This window comes from Myiozetetes cayanensis, unplaced genomic scaffold (assembly GCF_022539395.1).
Source record: "Myiozetetes cayanensis isolate MyiCay16 unplaced genomic scaffold, myiCay2020 scf10, whole genome shotgun sequence".
NCBI lineage: Eukaryota > Metazoa > Chordata > Aves > Passeriformes > Tyrannidae > Myiozetetes > Myiozetetes cayanensis.
Window position 1 is genome coordinate 16,049,231 of NW_026086605.1, and position 19,652 is coordinate 16,068,882.

General features: G+C 40.0%; 2 protein-coding genes across 14 annotated transcripts in view; one reads left to right on the forward strand and one right to left on the reverse strand.

Annotated features, from left to right (window-relative positions):
* The window catches only part of CPEB3 (cytoplasmic polyadenylation element binding protein 3), an 85,790-nt gene extending 77,600 nt beyond the window's left edge, over positions 1-8,190 (reverse strand). For 3 of the 12 annotated variants that reach the window (XM_050305266.1, XM_050305260.1, XM_050305255.1), the window contains exon 1: positions 247-373. In XM_050305266.1, the coding sequence (XP_050161223.1) occupies positions 247-328 (82 nt within the window). In that variant the 5' untranslated portion in view covers positions 329-373. Of the gene's footprint in view, positions 1-246; positions 527-2,402; positions 4,339-7,528; positions 7,690-7,939 lie in introns of those variants that run through there. The other 9 variants (XM_050305261.1, XM_050305259.1, XM_050305253.1 and 6 more) reach the window with 6 other exon arrangements.
* Positions 8,191-8,238: 48 nt separating this feature from the next.
* MARCHF5 (membrane associated ring-CH-type finger 5) overlaps positions 8,239-19,652 on the forward strand; it is a 28,404-nt gene continuing 16,990 nt past the window's right edge. Inside the window, exon 1 of one of the 2 annotated variants that reach the window (XM_050305268.1) lies at positions 8,239-8,457. In XM_050305268.1, coding sequence (XP_050161225.1) covers positions 8,414-8,457 — 44 coding nt within the window. In that variant the 5' untranslated portion in view covers positions 8,239-8,413. The remainder of the gene's footprint in view (positions 8,458-19,652) is intronic. The other variant, XM_050305267.1, reaches the window with a different exon arrangement.

Sequence of the window (19,652 nt, forward strand, 5' to 3'; positions counted from 1 at the left end):
TCGTCCTATTGCTAGTACTATGCTACAGCAAATTGCAAGGCAAACCCGTAATCTTCCCCCTCCCCCATTTAGGAATATGTAACCTTTGATCGTGCCAGATTGCCTTTAAAAGATTTTTTAAGATGCTTCACCCTTTTTGATGCCTTGTTTCCCTTCAGTCTAAATGAGAGATGTGCTTATAGGGCAGAGATATACAGCAATTTCGCCACGTCTCTTTTCTCTTACACCGGAACTCAGAGCTCTCACCCTGCAATGAGAAACTGATTCTGGTTCCTGTTTTTCCAAGCACCCTCCTCCTCCTCCACCTCCTCCCCCTGGTTATTTGCATACGTCAATAAATACTGCTGCGTCCTTCAGCAAGGTTAAAAAGACACCAGTCTTCGCTCTTCTCCACCCCCTTTTCTATTAGGGGACCTTTAAAGGAGCCGGGTACCGATTTTTCCTAATTAACAAACAAGCTTTCAATGATTTAGATTTATCAGAGAGAAAGCACACACGACAGCTCGCACTGATACGGGAGAGGTTCTTCGCTGCACAATCCTTTCCTGCCCTTTCCCTGCCGGCTCGGGGCAGGAGGGGCGATGGCAGCGCCGGGGAAGGGAGGGAGCGGGGGGTGGAGACACTTCAAGTACAAAGCCTCCGATGGGTGTTTTATTTGCCTTCATGACCTTACGATCTCTCCGTGTAAAATGCTATTTTACATTAAAGCAGTCATCTGCTCGCTCTGTTTATTTATTTATTTATTTAAAATCATCGGTAATTTGTTCATTAGAAAAACATAACGTCAAAAGGAGCAGATCTGAGACCTATTACTAGACTTTGATGTTTCTGTTGCTTTCAAATGAAAAATAAACCCAGGGAAAATCGAAATACCTAACATACAGTCATGGCTGCACGTTAAAGAACATCTTTATATGCATAAGACAAAGACGAGTGATGCAAATTATTTTTTTAAATCAATACATAAGTTTAAGCTTTAAAAAGTAAATGTGGAATGATTGAGTCTTACATCTGCTAGAAAAGGTGCTTTATATGAAAAAGATCATATAATTTCATTATTGTTTTGAAACACAATAGTACTAATGCAATACAGACGTCAATTACCAGCAATTGTATGAAATCACAACAGGAACATCAACATTTTGCAGGCTTTTAGTCAACTGAAGAGATCATTCTAAATCTCAAAAGTATTTTAGATGAGCCCCAAATCACTCAGTTTAATTGAGTAACTAAGTAAAAAATGGCCATCGCTGATACCTAATTGCATTTCTATTGAGTTAATCATATGACACGAATATGCCTAAGACTGCATTTTTAGGATTGTTGTTTTAATGTAACAAAGTAAAGCCAAATCGATCGACTGTTTAAGAAAGGTGGCAAAGCATGAAATTGTCGACACTGTCCTTCCTGACATCAGCGGTTTTCAGATGGTCTTTGTGTATCTAATATCTCTTGTTCCTTTTTTTATTTCTTTTAAATCTTTTTGAACCATACACACACGTTTTAGTTAAAATCAACGTCAGGAGAGGTTTCTGCTATCAATTAAGTTACTGCTTATGGTCCCCCTTATTTACCAGTTCAATATGTAAACCGAGCAGCAATGGTTCCTGAACAGACTAAACAGTGAGACAACATTAAAGCAAGCTCTTAAGAAGGACGGACTAAACTATTGCATCTGTACCAGGCAGCACTGCTGCTGCTGCTGGGAGTGCAGAAAACCTTGTGAGGCAGTTTAAAGCAATACTGCAGTAAGCCAGAACATACCAAGCTCTGTGTAACTTTCCATTAGCTTCACTTCTACCAAAAATCACTATTGCTCCTAAGGCTAGGTAAAGCTACTCATGGTTCCACATCAGAGAGAGAAAAGGATTATATGTATCCCTCTACCCTGGTTCTGAGCTATCAGTATAAAAATACATTTAGGGATAAAAACATAGCAGATGAAATGTTAAAATTCTGTCGTCAATAAAGTATATTTAAATCAGTTAGTCACCAGGTTATCTATAGTGGCTAGCACAGCAGTTGCTTCAAATATGTACCTTGACTTAGCTAGCTGGTTTTGAACTTTATCCTAAGGACTGTGATTCACATTCCCTTTCATATTTCTTCTTAAAGGTAAAAATCACAGGGCAGTTCAACCCTCTTGTCAAGGTCAAGACCTACCTTTAATGAATGAAGCCAGTCTGAATGGAAAAACACTGGATAATAAATGACTTTGAAAGACAGACCAGCCAATGTCTAATGCTGGACTACTACGCAGTACCTCTTGATTATTTGCTGGTGTGAGTATTTTTACAAATTTACAATCCAGTACAGGAAATCTATATCCCCACAGCAATACCAGCTTTGTTTGCATGCAGTAACCCACGCAGTCAACACAAAAATTTTTAAGGAACAGTTACCTTTGGATTTTCTGTATTTAAAGATCAGTAAAAGGACAGTATATTTATTTTCTTCTTTCGGGTTTGCTATATGACAAATAGTCGACCATTCGGGCAAGAGCACTTTGACAACTGGAAGCTCTCAGCGCATGCTCTCCCAAGGAATCATGGGGGTTGAAGTCTTATCTATACACAGCATTTCAAGGCTGCCTATCCTGAAAGGAAAAGAGCTCGAAAGGAAAAAAAATATATGTGCACACTCCCTCTTTCCAGGGAAAACTGCTGCAGTCTGAATCACCAGCTCTGAGAAAATATCTGTCATACTGAGCTGAAAATGAGGAACTAAGTAAGAGCTTTAAACAGCTTCATTTATAAGCCCATATCAATTAGCCACCTATTCAGAATAACTGCTAGACAAATAAATAGTTCTAGTATTTCCAAAATTCCCTTTCAACCTCCTAGTATAAAAAAATTAATTATAAGTTCATACGAGCTATAAAATTTAAAGCTATTACAAAGGAGATTGTGCCATGTTCCTTAGCTGAAGAAAATATTGAATAATCACCTAATATGATTTCTCAAAATATTCTGAAACTCAAACACAAGTAGGTCAAGTATGAAAATTTAAAACAAATCAAAATCAGTGCATAGGTGAACAGTTGTACTATTTGAATTTCCAATTGAGTTTCCAATTTCCAAGTTCCGACTTTTTCATTACTGAGTTGTTACACTGAAAATTCTTCCAAAAAAAATAAGCTGCTCAGAAAAAAAGCAAGGTGCAAATTTTACTATTTAACATTTCATCTACTCTGTGCACCGCAGGTCCACATTTCAACCACCTTCCTTTCACTACCTACTATCTACATATGTCCAGGCTCTACATCAATATACACCCTGACAGGAGTTCCTCTCGTAAGATATTAATATTGTGATGATTAATGTAGGTTGGGTAAAGTCTGCAGAATTTAATTTCTTGACACTTGTGTTCTGTTTTGCACTAGCCCATTCTGTGTATTTATTCTGGGTAATTATTCATAATACTAATTATTTGGGACTAAATACTAATGTTTGTATGAAAATTACATAGTTGAAATCAGAAGTGTGAAAATAACTGTTTAATAAAGGTCCAGGCTGATTTTCAAAGGATGAATTATGCATAGCTTTGTAGGTGAAAGAGAGAAGACTGAAGCTGAAAAAATAAAAAATAGGGCAGTTGAAAGTGAGTTTTCATAACACTTATGCCTCTGCTTTCTGCAGTCTGTTTATGTTGGACTGTATGGTCTGCCTGCCCTAAATCAATGCTGTAATTAAGAGTTTCTCAACACTTGCTCTAACCTGTTTGTGCTACTCTGAATCATTAAAGGCAGTTGAAAACTGCTTTCTTACAGCAATTAAAAAGACTTAATTTCATGAACTATCCCAGCTATCACAGGGCTGGCTCTAGGCATTCTATATCCCCCCTTTATGTCCCTATTTACTTCTGGATTATAGCTTTTCAGATGACTTGAGGATTCACGTGGAAGGTACTGATTCTGTCAGTTCTTCCCAGGAGACAGCTTCGCTTTGTAGATCAAACATTAGGATAAGGAAAAGCACTCCAAAAACAAAGAAAACCAGGATGCAAATACAGTTTTTGATCAACTAGCCAGTAGCAGAAAAACCTTGTTGTTGTTGTTTCTACCAACCAACTCTTTCATAACTGGAAGTTAAAAGATAATAACAGCTGAATCAGAACATAAGAGCTTATTAATTCAATCTGGTATCTGAATTACTTGACCCAGGCCAGTTCCAAAGAAACAAATATAAGAAGGCCAAAATAAGCCTAGCTAACTCAATTAACATTGTACTAAGTGTATTTTTAAGAAATTCATTATGAAGCAATTTAAGCCTACTATGACTAACAAACCATGCTAGTCTTTTTGAAAGAAAGTGACTATTCAAACTAGCTTGACAGTTGAAATGAAGTGTTATGCTACTGAAAAAAAGTTTTGTTGTAGAAACCTTTTTCTCAGTTTAGATCAGTTTCATTTTAGCTTAACTGAGGACTCTTTGTCTTTTAAAAAATGGAAATGAGTAGATAAAAAATGCCTACTTGATCTTATAGTTTAATTTTACATATTACTATCATAGTTAATATTTAGTTTTGCCAAAATAGAATACTCTGATATTGTCAGATTACTTAGCTTTGTTGAAAACAGTGAATAATTTCAACAGTCTTAATGCTGTCACATCAAAAGAACTGTATTAAGGTACAGTTTCTTCATTATTTTTCCTCTTTTTCAGGCCTTGCTGAAATAACCAGATAAATATTGAATCTACCTCCGTATCGTTCTTGCAGTAATTGCTTGTCAACTTCTTTATTAAACTTAAATCTGTATAAATTTGTTATCGAACGATTTAGCATTTTAAAAGCTGATATTTTGCAGTAAATCTCATGGCCAAATTTAGGGCTCAATTTTAAGCCCTAAATAGCTTTTATTGCTTTTGGTGATTTTCGTTAAGTTCTCTACTTGCCTTCAAATGTGCAGTTTTACTTAATTCAAAATGGCTGATGCCTCCAGCTAGTGTCAGGGAGGCTGAGCTCTGGCAAATCTCCATTAGTAGCAACCACTTTCCCTCACTTTGCAGCGGTGAAACAGAGTCTGCTCCCAGGAGAGTTCTCTCGTGGTTCAAATGCAGGTACTACCAGGTGAAGGTAAAAGATGACGGAGCGAGACAGTGCAATTAACACCACGGAAGCAGAAGGAAGAAACAAAGAAGGATCTGTTAAGGGATGATATGGGAAGCAATAGTTTTAAAAGTGAAAAAACTGCAAGAGGCAACCTGAGGTTTATAGTGGAAATTGCCAATGAAAAGAAGGAAGCACAAAGATCAAGAAGTGGAAGGAAAATGAAAAGCGGGATGAGGGAGAGTGAAGGAGGAGATTGTAGGGGATAATAAAGCAAGCATTTGAATAGACCAGCTGCATATCCAGTCTTGTTAAGGAGATAAGGGTGGAATGACAACTCTTCCTGTATCAGACAATAAGGAGGGTTTTTTCTCGGATTGTAAAACAGTTGGTTATTCACTTATTTTAGGATCACACTTTGATTCTGAGAAGAGCAGACAAAAGGAGAACACATACCCCAAGCTGTCCAACAGACTCCTGAACAGTACAAAGGCACAAATCAGTTTTTAGATTTCAGAATCTGTAAGGGATGTTAAGAGGTCTGCCATTATAGAATGGTTTGGGTTCTAAGGGACCTTTAGTGATCATCTAGTCCAACTCCCCTGCAATGAGCAGGGCCATCCTCAACTAGACCAGGTTGCTCAGAGCCCAGTCCCACCTGACCTTGAATGTGTCCAGGGATGGGGCATCTCCCACCTCTGTAGGCAACCTGTGCCAGTGTTTTACCATCCTCATTGTAAAACATTTCTTCCTTCTATTCAGTCTAAGTCTTCCCTCTTTCAGTTTAAAACCATTAATGCTTGTTCACTTATACTTTTATGTATCCTATTATGCTTTTACTTTTCATGTTTGGGAAAAAAAATAGAATTTAAAAAAAAAAAAAAAAAAGATGTCCAAACCTACCAAGTGTTCACTATTTGACCAGATATTCAAGTTTTGTCCAGTCTTGTCGTACCTCCTTGTGCCAGTGGTAGAGCAAAGCAGCCACCTTTGTCACAGACCATTCCTTAGCCTCAAATGGTAGCCAAGTGATCCTGGGTTCTGGTTCTACTTCTTCAGGTAAGTATAGTTCACAGCCATTATTACTCATCGTGACCTTTCTCATAAATGGCAGGCAGCTAGCATATCTTTCCAACTCCAGAGCAAAACCATAGAATTTGCACAAACCACATAATCCTAGAAATAAAATCTGCTTCCCTATTTCCATTTGTAACACTAGAGAATAAATATAAAAAAATAAATATAATAAATATAAAACCCCTAAACATTTGGCTAGTCTAGCTGATCAGTGTTCTGGACAATAGACAATGCACTTAGTCTAGACCGAGAAGAGGAACTAGACATGCTTGATATCTAATATTGCTCTTACATGTCACTAACAGCTGTAATTGGGACAGAGTGTATTATGTTCTCTTCCAGGAAGTTATGCCCATATGGTTTACTCAAGCCACTGTACATCCAAGACTCCTCAGCAGTGCAAGCAACACTGAATTTTATGGTCCCAAGAATAAATACAAAATAAATTTTCTGTGACAGGATGTCGACACCTTTTTCCTCTCCGCTTCTATACACGCTTCCTATAAGGAACATTTGCATCACTATAACTACTTCAGCAGTCCTGTTCATGATACTTGTAGCAATTAGAAAATAAACAACACCCTCCCTACCTTTATGCGTATCTCTACTATTATACAACTAATGCAACTTACAAATCCAAGCCTAGATGTTTCACACACCTTTTTGACAACACTTTTCTCTCAACAAAGACTCTCAAAACCACATTGATTTGTCCCTAGCTAAGGCATAGTCAAAGAATCCAGTATATTCCCTTCCTCTTCTACCTGACCTCTATAGACATGTATATCCACCACGCAAATTCTTGGTCTCAACCAAGAACAGATGTAGGTTGATGCAGCTTTATAATTGCATACCGGGCTTGGCCCTGTAAATTACTACCTTGTACAGCAAATGCAGTGTAATAAGGTTGTAATTTACACAAGGTATGAGGAACTAGTTTCATGTAACAAAACTTATTACTATTCATTAAAAATATAACCTGAAAAGTTCAAAGTTGATCTCTACTAGCTAACCTTTCCAAGAATCTGTAATGTCACAACAGCCTCTGAAAAACAAGACATTGCCCTTTGCTTGGGGAACATGACGCAAGGGCAGGAGACAGATACCCACGGTGGAGGCAAATGGAAAGGCAACTTCTCTCCAGGTGCTATCCACCTCTTTGCTCTCTAAAGGCTTTCCAACTTCCGAATTTCCAGTTTTCCAGACTGTGATGCTCTATGTCGACTTCTGAACATACAGCAAATGTTAAAAGCACCTTAGAAGCACTTTTTCCCCATTGGGAGGCACGCCCACAAGCCCGGCTGAGAGCGTTGCCATTACCACCGGCTGCCCCCCGCCTCAGCCCACTCGCACACAGCAGCGAGCGGTCACCGGGCCTCGGCCGAGCACCAGGAGCACTTACAAGGGCGCCGGGTGCTCTTCCTTGTCATTGACAACAAGCCCACGGGCACGGATTAACTTCCCCTTCACCGTTCCATCCGACGCCCCTCGGGGCAGCCCGGTCGGGGCCGGCACCAGGCCGGGTCCCCTCCGCCCCGAGGGCAGGGCCCGGGGCCCGGCGGGCCGAGCAGGGGGGGCCGCCTGCACCTGTCCGGGAGGGGCCGTGCAGGAGGATGCTCCTGTCCCGAGAGGGTCCCTGCGGGAGCGGGGAGGGGGCAGAGGAGGCGGCCCGGCTTCTCCCTCCTTCCTTCCCTCCCTCTCTCCCTCCTCCCGTGAGGGGTCCCGGCGCGGCGGCGGAGGGTGGCGGGGGGGGCGGCGAGCGCCGGGCGCGGACCTTCCCCCCGCGGAGCCCCCGCGGTCCCGTATCCCGTACCTGCCCCGCGCGCGGTGCCGGGCAGCGACTGCGCGACGGCGGCGAGCAGAGACATGGGCAGGGCAGGGGCGCTGCGGGGAAGGGGAAAGAGAGGAGGGGGCGCGCCCCGCCGGACCTTTAAACCCGCGCCGGCGGCGGGACTACAGCTCCCGGCGGCAGGACTGCGGCAGGACTACAGCTCCCGGCGGCGGGACTACAGCTCCCGGCGCCCCGGGACACGCCGCCCGTTCCCTGTGGCGCAGGCGCTGCCGAGCACCGGTGACGGGCGCTGCGCTCAGCGCTCGCCGCTCTCCCGGGCGCCCCGTCCTGCCTCAGCCACCGGCCCCGCGCCGCGTCCCGCCCGCCGGAGGAGGGGCCGCCCCGCGGAAGGGCGGGTTTGCTGCCTTCCGTCGCTCCCCCTTCGCCGCCACCACACGCGTGACGCCTTTGTGAGGCTCCGGGCCCTCGGCTGGGCCCGCTCCGCCGCCCGGGGCCATGGCCGAGCAGACGGGCCTGGCGCTGCCGCAGACCATGGACAGGTACGGGCAGGGCCCGGCGGGAGGGAACGCCCCGGGTGGGCCCCCCGCGCCCCCGCGGCGGGTCTGGGGCCGCTCCGGGGGACGGGGCAGGGCCCGGGCCGGTGCGGCGGGTCCGGTTTCGCTTTTTTGTCTTCTAAAATCTTTGGTGGCCCGGGAGGCGTTGGTGCGAATGCAGACGTAAATCAGCGCAAGGTGGGGTGGTGTGGGGGGATCCCAGGAGGTGTGTCGGGGCTGAGGTGGGCTCTGCCGGAGGTGGAGGGCTGCCCAGGGCTGTCCGTGTCCCGGCGTCTGGAAGGGCCGCTGGGTATGGAAGGCACTGACGTGCACGTCAAATGAGGCACCATAAGACGATCGAAGCTTAGCTGGCTTTGTGTGTTTTGTTGCTGGTTTTATGACCTGAAGAAAGCTTAACAACTGATTTTTGGAGTGCTTTTAAAAAGTACAACCTCAAAAGTATTTTGACTTAGTTATAGGAGAGGAAAGATGCTTAGTAACTCTTAAAATCTATTTATTACACTTGGTTTCTCTTTATGCTTTCATTTGAATAGGTAGCACTTTCACCCTGTTCCACTGATCACTTAAGATTCCTTATGTGTAATTTTGAGTCATCCAGGAAGCGCTTGTGACCTGTTCCTACAAACGATAAACCTCATTGATGGCCTGTTATTGCAGAAGTTGTGATAGAGTCTCTCAGATAGGTATCTCAGAAGCTGGAGACCCAAAAGGAATCAGGCTTCTATTGACGAACCTGTCAAGTTTTCGTCATAAGGAAGCAAAAAGAACCCTGGTGGTTTTCTCCTTTCCAGGTCACCTCTAAGGAAAGAGTATTTAGTGAAATACAGGCTGTTGTCAGGCAGGTGATGGAGACATAAACCATGTTGGGCAGGGGTAGAACTGCAGCCTGGAAGGTGAAGGTGAGAAGTTCCATTTTGATGTAGGGAGAGGATAAAAGGGAGTTGGGGAGGGAGGGAAAGTTGTTTGTGTTGTAGAAAAACTGAAAGTGAGAGATAACGATGGGATGATTTAGGTTATAATTTAGAACTAGGCCTGTCAAGGAGGCTGGCAGCCAGGAAAAGTAAATGGATTTCCAAGAAGTAACAGGGAGGTAGATTTTTAGAAGTACTATCAGGAAAGCATTCCAGTTTGATACACTTCCTGTGAATGTAGGGAATAAAAGGGAAGAGTTAAGGAAGGACAAAGAACTGAAAGGAGAATGATAGAATTATCTTGTAGGAGAAAGGAAGGAGGGAGGAAGAGATCAGGAAGAGTGCTGCAGAGTCAACTTCTCTTAAACAAACAAACAAAAATTGCATCTTCATCCTGAAGTTTGTAGTTCAGTAATATATAATATTTAGTGGGTTTGAGTTCTAGGAACCAGTGATATTCTGAGCGGATGCCTTACTATTATATCATACCATGAAGTCCTAGTTCACCCTGTTGGGACGTGGCTGAAAGGTGGTGTGTATGATCTGTGTTGTGACCACCTGTTAAATTAAACAGTTAATTTAGAAAAAAGAAATTAGTTAACTAGTGGCCAAGCCAGTTTACTGTTCATCAATTGCCTGCAATAGAGATGTGGGGTTTGATGTACACTTAACAGTCTTGTATCCTTTCAAGTTTGTGAAATTCTAATTTTATCTCTGGACCTTTTTAAAGATTTTTTTTTCCCAGTATACTTGAAGTAGCTTGATATCTAAACCAATTGGAAAGTGTCCCTGACTTTCTTAATAACAGGGGCAGCAGGAAAAAAGTCGAAGTACCTAGGTAGAGTAAAAGGAGGTATGAAGAGAAGCTGAAGCTTTTAAATTAGAATTCATGGGGCTTAGTATAAGAAACTTTGGAAATAGGAGTGTGAGAAGTGGTAATGGTAAGAAGGAGCCTTGTATTAAGGATTTGAATTTATTTCAGGGTGTAGCACAATACCAATAGAAGGATTGTGGAGTAACCAAGACCTCAAAATGCAGTCAGTGTAAATCATTTTTCTGGTTTATATTGGGTTTACAGAGCAGAATTACATTTGAAGAAACCAATTTTTATTCATCAGATATTTCTGAAGGTCATACATAACTGTTTTCATGTTTTTTGTAGCGATAAACCCTCAATATTTTGCCTTGTGGAACATAACCCATGGATAAATTATCTCTAGGGATTCTGAGGCATGGAAATGCCTCTTCTATCCTGTTATCTTTTTTGCTCATGAAGACAGTTGTTTTTGTGATTAAGAGGCAAAAATACATATACAAAAGCTTAAGAGTAACTGTTAATGCATTATACCTTAACACAAAGTGCATACTTTTAAATGAAATTCAGATCTCTTAGTGAAGGATGCAGAAAATAGCTTTCCAGTAAGATGACTTTTATTTGGGTTCTAATAGTTAAGGAGGGTGAAAAGAAGTGGTTTTTTTCTGTTTCCGCTACTTAGATCACCACTGACAGTGGTGATGTGCTGTTGTATCAGGAGTAAGGTGTTGCTGTAGATCAAAATGTATGCACTTTGTATATGAGGGTCAGAGCTCTCAGAGCAAGTTCTTAGTTCTGTATTTCTGAGAGAGAACAATTGTCTTCTTCTCTAGTACTCTTAGATTCTACATCTGTGTGATTACTGGGTTTTTTCCTTAATACAGCTATTTGGATTTCTCCAGTGTAAGGACTGTCTTGGTAGCATATCAACGTTGTTGCCTGGGATTCATCTTTCTTTGATGTGTTTTGTACTTCATCCTTTATTTTCCCTGCCCTGCATAATTTCAGTCTGGAAGCAAACCGTGCGTTTATAACAAAGGTATTAAGATGTAAGGAGTTTGTTCCTCAAAATTTCTAGCTAAGGATTTTATACCTGGCTGTAGGATTGGCTGCAGCATGACTGTGAAGTAACACTACATTGTGGAGTTGTCTCATCTGCAGCATTTAGGAAACTAATCCATATGATTATCATGATCTTTTCTAGCGTCAAAATTGGAATTTCCATACCTCTTGTAATTTTTTTCTTCTTGTTCATGTTTTAAATAACAATTCCAGATAATACTCTTAAAATATGTTCCTTTTCTGCAAGAACTCTTTTCAGTCTATGGCAAAGGGCCATATTCCTGGACTAATGTGTACACTAGAAGGCAGGGGTTAGTGGTCTCTCTAAATGCTAAGATTTTATTATTATTTTATTATTTTTAATCCCTTTATTCGTGTTGCTTTAATGTATAAATTACAGAATTATAGTAATTTTCATTTGAACTTGAAATTATGTGGCAGTGTGTTTTTTATATGCTGTTAATGTCAGTTGTAATGCTACAATGTACTCATATATTTAAGCTTCATTCTCTTGACTTCAGTTGAATTGTGTGTGAATTGCTCTTGCAATTGCTTATGCTAACGCTTCAGAATGCTGGGGTTCTGTTTTTTAAAGCATATTCTGTGGGAATGGTTTGTGGTGATTCCTATACTATCTGCATTAATAAGGACAACTGCTCCTTTATTCCCATATATTTGCCAGCTGGTCAGAGCATGGTCACCATTTCCCTCTGTTATTTCAGTATTCAGATATGTTAGTTAAAATGTAATAAATAATCTGTTAAAGGCTTGTGCAGGTACCTGCTGAAGAACCACTGTAGTGGTAACTTCAGCATGGCTTAATTTTTGAATTAGCATGGTTTGTTTTGTGAGTGGGTAGTAGTTGGTTCAGTTGTGACCAATATGCACCCTTCTTGATAAAAATTAGAGCAACATGGTGCAACTTTTGTTCTCTACCCTTGCCATTCCTTTTTGAAAGGAGACAGTAGAGTTGAAATTGCAGGTAGACTTTAAGAGCAATTAAACAATAAAATGCAGAATTGTAGTTTGCTTGAGAAATTACTTATACTATCAAGAGAGGAATACTGTTGCAACTAGTTTTTTCTTTGGCAGAGCACTGATTTATCAGGAAAATGCTAGCAATTGTAGTTCAAAAGTTGCAAAATAGTAAATTTGTGGGTTTTCTATTTCAGTTTTTCAACTGTCATCTGATTCAATGCAAATTTTTTTCACAAGAAAAAAGCATATGCAGTAGTTTTGTACATCATTTTCAATTGTTACTTTCACTGCAGGTAGCATTTATGATGGTGTTTGTGTTGGTTCGAATCTTTTCTTCCCTCTTTGAAAGGGTAGGCACTGACTTAGTTTTACTGTGATAATTAACTGTTGATACTTTAGTAACCTAATACACAGGTTTGGATTAAGACCCTAATGTTACAGCATAGACAATGTAATCAGTGCAGTGTGACTGATTGAGAAGTTCAGAATTAAAATCTTCAAACTTGTACTGGATGTTGTGCTTTGTGAATTGTCTCCCTGACTGAAGTTGACACATGAGTAACTCTTCATAGGAGAGGAGTGTAACCAGATAAGATGAGCAGAGTAATAAATATAAAACACAAAGCAGGATTTATGTAGTATTTTCACTTTTCATAAAAATGCCATCTCTGCAGTTTGTTTGTTCTATGTACACTGATTAAGCACATCTCTCTTCATTACCCTACCTGAAGGAATTGTTTTCTTTCTACACAACACAATTAAACTCTTTTTCTGAGAGAGAATTTTCCCTGATTTCTGGTCAAAACCTGTCAGCATCTAGAAGTACCTGACTTTCTGTTGTTCCTCCAGAGTAGGTTGTGCATGGTTAGAAGGAAGGGAACATAAAGGGAATTAAAGAATGGACTGTGCTGGTTAATCTCTACCAGAAAGGAAACAAGGTGTTTGTTTTTCCCTGTCTTTACCCGAGCTGATTGCAAGCTGATAATGATACAGGATGGAAAACACAAAATCACGTATATCTTGGAGAGTGGGTTTGAAGAATGAAAGTTTGAAACAATGATAGCTTTGTAGTAGCTTGGCTTTTGCATTAGTGCTTCATCCCAGCTACATTACTTACTATTTCACTTCTCTGTATGCTGAAGGTTCTATGTAGATTGAGTTCTTCCTGTGTCTTACCAGTAAAGATGATGAGTGAAGACTTAATGCAGACCTGTAGACTGCCTTTTGCCCATCTGAAATATAAAGGTGTCAGCATGTTATTTATAAACTACCTTAACCTTTTGACTGTCATCTTATAGGTGTTATATTTCCATCTTTGATGTCTGGTTTGATATGCTTAGGAACAAACGTACATGTTTTAATTGCTGCTTCACAATTAACTTCTACCTTCAGACAGTAAGTAATTATTCCTCCTATTTAAGTGTGGGGAAAATCCTGAGAGACTAGTTATAATTTTTTTGTTCTAAAATTCTCGATATTCCCTGTATTATCAAGGCATCCAAGTAATATTTTCAGTTGTTGTATCAGCTTCATCTAAGAAAGTTATACAAAACCTTGTTTATTGATGTCTTCCACATAAAAGTCCTCAGGCCTCTGCCACAGTGCTTAACTTGGATGGTTTCCTTTGGCACAGTGTCTTAAAGTGCTCACTGAAGTTAAAACTTTTGACAGATAATGCAAATGATGCAAATAAATATATGTATAATAATTTACAGAGAAATATCAAAATATTCAGGTTTCAATTTTGGAATATCTTTTTAAATAATACTTAAAGTGGTAATGAATATGCCAGCTGTTTAGGACTTGTTTGGTTGGTTTTTCTGACATGTGAACCTGCTTAAGGCCTTACTGAACTGTAGAGTGGATGGAAAGTTCCTAGGGTGAAAGTAACCACCTTTTGATGCATCTTTTTCTTACTCTCAGCACAGAATAGGTCAAGTACTATCTTGTTATAGGATAATACCTACCTTTATCAAAAGAGTGCATGACTTGCTCATGTTTTTACTGGCATTTGTAGTTTACCACACTTTGCAAATTCATCTTCAGTGCAGAAGAATAAGATCCAGTCTGAAGTGGTTAAAGCAAACTGCTTCTGGCTAATGTTTCTAAATGAAACTGTTGATATTACATAAGACAGTCAAGGGGCTGGAGCACATGGCTTACTAGGAAAAGCTAGAGGGAACTATGCTTGCTTACTTAACCTGCAGAAGGGATGGCCTGGGGAGACCTAATAACCTTCTAATACCTACCAAGGAGGTAGTTCAGAAGACAGTCTGTCTGTCTGTGGAGATGAGATGAGAACAACTGTAAATTTGAACAGAGAAAGTTCTGACATTTGAGGATGGCTGCTGGTGCACCTAGTGCAGATGTGGATCTTTGTCCATAGGGCTTTTTCAAGGCCCAGCTGGAGAAAGCTCTGTCTGGCTGGTCTGAATTCAGTGTTGCTTCTGCCTTGGGCAGAAGGTCAGAGAAGACCTCCTGTGGTCCCTTCCAACCAGTGATTCTATGATGTCAGGTCTAGATGCAATCCCAGTTTAAACAGGAAGACAGCACAGTATTAGGGTTCTGTTTGCACTGCATGACGTGAGCGTACTGAGCTGGAGGTGCTGATACGGGAGGTACAGTCCACCAACACCTTCTAGCAAATCTGCATGTAACCATTTTTTAGCACCTGCTCTGAAATCTGTACCTAAAAATTAAGACAACTTCTTGGTTTTTTCCTTTTCTCTAAGATTTTTTTGCTCCTGTTACTTTAATGCTAATATGAGTGCTTTCTGTAGTTTTTTAATGTTCAGTGCAAGTGCTTATGCTCAGGATTTTTGTGTCAGTGATTCTGGGGCAAAGATTATACACCTCCTGCCTAACACTAATATAGGATAAGAAAAATTCCAATCAAAATCCCCACTTTTAAATGCTAGTTAAAAAAATGTTGCACTGAAGTTGTATTAAATCTAGGGCTAGCAGTTCATTTGTTTCTACATTAAAATGAAAATTAAACTGGCCTGCTATATAATGATTTCCCTATGATAAGTTGATTTAAGGGCCAACCATGGAATCTTGATACGTGCTTATGTTTGGAGGCAACTGTCACAGAAACAAACTTTTTGAATAAATGCTGTTCCTAGATTTTCAGGTGATTGCTGTTGAGAATTATGAACTATTTGAGTGGTTTTAGTCTATGTATCTGCCCATTTCTCCCTGTGGCTGTGCAGCTCTTACTCAAGGTGTACATGTTTAAAGAAAATACAGTGTGAAGGTAGTGAATAATAGAGTTGTTATGGACAAGAGTGGCTGGCATTCAGTGATTTATATATATAGTAGTTATTTCTTCACCATCTTTCTAGAAAAAAGGCAAGACCCTTTATTTAAACCTCTAAGTTTGTCTTTATGTACCTTCCTAGCTTTCCTCATTTGCTTCCTCTGTTATAAGTGCCTCCTCCTGGCACCTGAGTACTTTAGTTTAGAAGTGGGTATTTTTTATTGGACTAAAATGTGCCAACATAAGTTAGCCTTCTGTGAAGGATATAATTACAGAGGGCCATGTGCTGAGTGCTTGTGACTGTTCTGCTGGTGAGTCATGCAGTCAATTCTACAGAGTGTCGAGGGGAGTTTACTCAATGTTATCATTAGATACCTTGGAGCTCTGTCCATTTTTATTCAGAGTAAAGACAAATTTTCAATGTCTGCCACATTTTGATTGTTGTTTTTTGTTGTTCTTGAGGTACTAATGTCCCAAGAATATATTTTCTTGGCATGTTAAGTTTTGGGGTAATTTTTAGGCCAAAAATTGTTCAGATTTTATTATTAGGATGATACAAGGTGACTGACTTCAGTAGAGCATTTTGGTTTGTTCTCTTATACTGTAAATTATCTGGTAAAAAATAGAAACTGAAAAAAAAATTGAGTAATAGTGTCTGTTATATAAACTCTCAAGTTCAAAGCAATTTGCTTGTTTTGGAGTCTTCCGGCCAGTTTTTGCAGCTTTAGGACTACACTTCCTTTTTTCTTCTCTCTTTTTTTGAAAGAACATAACAGAAAAATTGCTTAACCTGTATGGTCACTTTAACCATGAAACTCTAGGAATACGTGAAAAAAAAAATCAGACTTTTATTTCACAGTTAACCTTCCCTAAAAATGGAACATTAAGTGAGTAGCCAGGTTTGGCTTCTGAAGGATAAGGTCTGTGCTAATGTGTTTACTCTGTAACTAAAGTTACTGTGCCTAAAGATTAATTTGTACTTCTGCATTACCTGTGTGACACTGGAAAAAGGCTTCAGGAGGCTGAGCTCACATGATACCGACTGTGAGTAGAACATAACTTTGCATTTCTTATCTTTTCCTTATCACAGCAACAGTTTAATGTCAAGATGGTTACAGCTTTAGACAGGTTATAATTGGTCTATTCTGTATGTAGGTTGGTCCTGATATTTGTAGATCTGTCATCTACTCTGTGCACACACAACCAGCACCAGTACTGGTATTTTTCTTATGCAACTCTCTTCCCCTTTCCCCCAGTACAAAGTAATGTTTAATAAAAACTAAGTATTTTTGTTTTCTTTTTGAGACTGCTCTTCTTGAACACACTAGCAGCTTTTCTTTCTTCAGCCAGTGTAAATAGTAGTATGTGAATTCTAGGCAGCTGAGCCTCTTACTGCTTCAGTTATACCTTGACGTTTTGCTGCTTTGCAGTTGGAGAAGATAAAACTTAAAAGAATTTCTTTTGGTTTTCATTTTCCTCATTGAGTGGCACTTTCAGACATACTGTTATACAATGTTGCGAATATTAGAGGCAGCTAACAAATAAGACATTTAAAATCACATTCAAGGAAGTAACTTTAAATAGCCTCTAAAATATAATTTGCTATTTGCTTCATTTCTCTGTTAACTTCCTGTGTTTGTGATTATTGACAGATTTGTCAAACAATGCACGACAAAATGTTTCCCTATAAAGTAAGCTATCTGCATTATAAAAAATCCATGACATTTTTAAGACATTAACTTAATGCTATAAGAATTCTTCAGTGTTTGCTGTGTATGTAAGTACTTGACTACTTGTTCATCTTTTCTGTTCCAATCATGTTGTTCAAAGCATGTTTCAGGTTTGGAAGTAAATTGCTTTGTGTGGGTGTATGGGGTTCTTTGTAATAAGGTGCTTAATGTATCAGTAATAGTTTCACCTGATTTGTCCTTTGCACCCTTCTAGAAGGGCCCTGTTTTCCCTCCCTCCCTTAAGAAATAAAACAAATGTTTGTGACAGCAAAGTTCATTGTATAGTTAAAGGCTGACAGCAAGGCCACTGAGCCTTGGTGAATTCTCAGCTTTTCCTTTTGAAAAAAGAGTATGGTAATATTAAAACCTTTAAGATAACTGAATTTTGAAGTCTTTGCAGAAGGGATATGTCTGAATAACTGGTTTCAAAAGTTTAATTTGTTCAGAATGAAACCTAATTTTTTTACTGACAGTCAAGATTTGTTTTGGCAAATTAGACACTAAAACCTAATGAGGTAGAATAAGAAATGCCCCCCGCCCCCCCTCTAGCTAAGTTGTGTAGAAACAAAGAACACAAAAACCTTGTAAGGCCCAATTTAAGCACTATAGGTGGCAGTCAAAGGTTTAATTTTATCCACAAGCTGGAAAGCTATGAGCAGGGTTCTGTGAACTGTCCTTTCACTCATCTCTCTGCCTTTATGGTGTGATTAACTCAAGTATTTCTGCTTGATTTGAACTAAAATTGAGAATATATAAAGAATAATAAATAAAAAAAATATATATTTTTCTGTGTTTTGTTTTAATGTGTGTGCTTGTTGGATTTTAATTTTCCATGGGCTTTCAATAAAGCTTTTTAAAATTAGCTTAAACAATGCCACCCTGAGGTTAGAGGAAATCAGAACCTACATATGGATACTACTTATATGGCCATGTATTCACACCAACATTAGCTTGATATTCTCTGTTTAAGCTTTCCCTGCTGCTTTTAGTGAAAGCACTACTTTGTAGTAAAGTCTAGTTACTTTTATGTCTAGATGCTTATCAATGCCTCCTTTACATGGCACTACACTCTGATGACTACACAGAGCAGAAATGGCTATTAGCTCAGATGACTTTCAGGACTTCCTTTGAGGAGTTTAGACTTTGCTTCAAGGTGACAGCATCTTTTCGAGTTGAATGACACAGGCTGGCACATGGTTGCTATGCCATGCTGCCTTAAAAGGATCCACAAAAGTCCTGATGGAGCAGCCAGGACTACTATTTCTGCACTGGTATCTCTTTTCCTCACTCTATGTTGTGGGTTTTTCTCCTTAGGATAGTGTAAGGGTTTTTTGAGGTTCATAGGCAGATCTTGGCTTGAAGATAAAAGTATTTTCCTCTGTGTGTAACGGCCAGGAAAATACTGGGGAAAGAGCGGTGTTCTGTCTGTAATCCTGCGAGTCCATTTCTTCTGGCACTTCATCTCCTCTGTGAAGCGTGACATAAGGTAACACTTCTTGGGGTAATGGTATTCCCCTCTTTGTAGCCTTTATCAGGGATTTGTAGGCTAGGCTTGCATTCTGTTGTGACCAGGCATAGGTCCTTTAGCACAAGAATCTTATTGCTGCTGGTTCCTTCACACTCGGGGAAAGGAAATGCTCAGCAGTAGCATTTGCAGTCTGGTGTTTCTCGTGGTTTTTGAGAGAACAGTTTGCTGTCCCTCAGCGAAAATACCAGCCAGCTCCAAAGCAGCGTGATGCTGCTACATCACTCCATTTGTCTGACATCCTAGTCTTCCCACTGAAACGTGATCTTACAGTACTTAGAGTGTAGCTGGCAGGTTTAGTGTAATCTTATCAATATTTGTCATCAAGATATTTTATCTGTTGGTATAGACCATGCATAAAAAGTTGTTACACAAGATCATAAAAAATTGCCTCTTCCAAAGAGCAGATCTGTGGGTCATCCCCCTTTTTATGGCCAGTTCTTGGAATGCTTTCAGTCATTTCTTCCAAGATAAGTTTTCACCTCTCACTGTGTGGGCTCTCTGTGCTATTGTTACTATCAGCTATTGTTACCTTTCAGCCTTTTCACTTTCTTCTTTTTGGATATGAAATTCAATGCAATAAGCTACTCAGACACTAATTGCTTAGCAGAACAAGGATGCTTTACCCTGACAGCAGGATATCAGCAAATTCCTGCCACTTTAAGGGAAAGCAATGTGCTTTATGATGCAGGAAGAATGCAGAAAATGTCTGGTTTTATGAAGAATCTATAATGAGAGGGAAAATGCTTTTTAGTTTTAGAGTACGTCCTGTATGTTCAAATTTGCATTTCCCATGGTAAGGGTTATGTCCTGCTGAAAGTCTTGCGATAATTTTCTTTTCTGAGAAGTTTTCTGGCTTTGCTTACCATTTATACATTGAACATCAGAGGAAAAGTTCCAA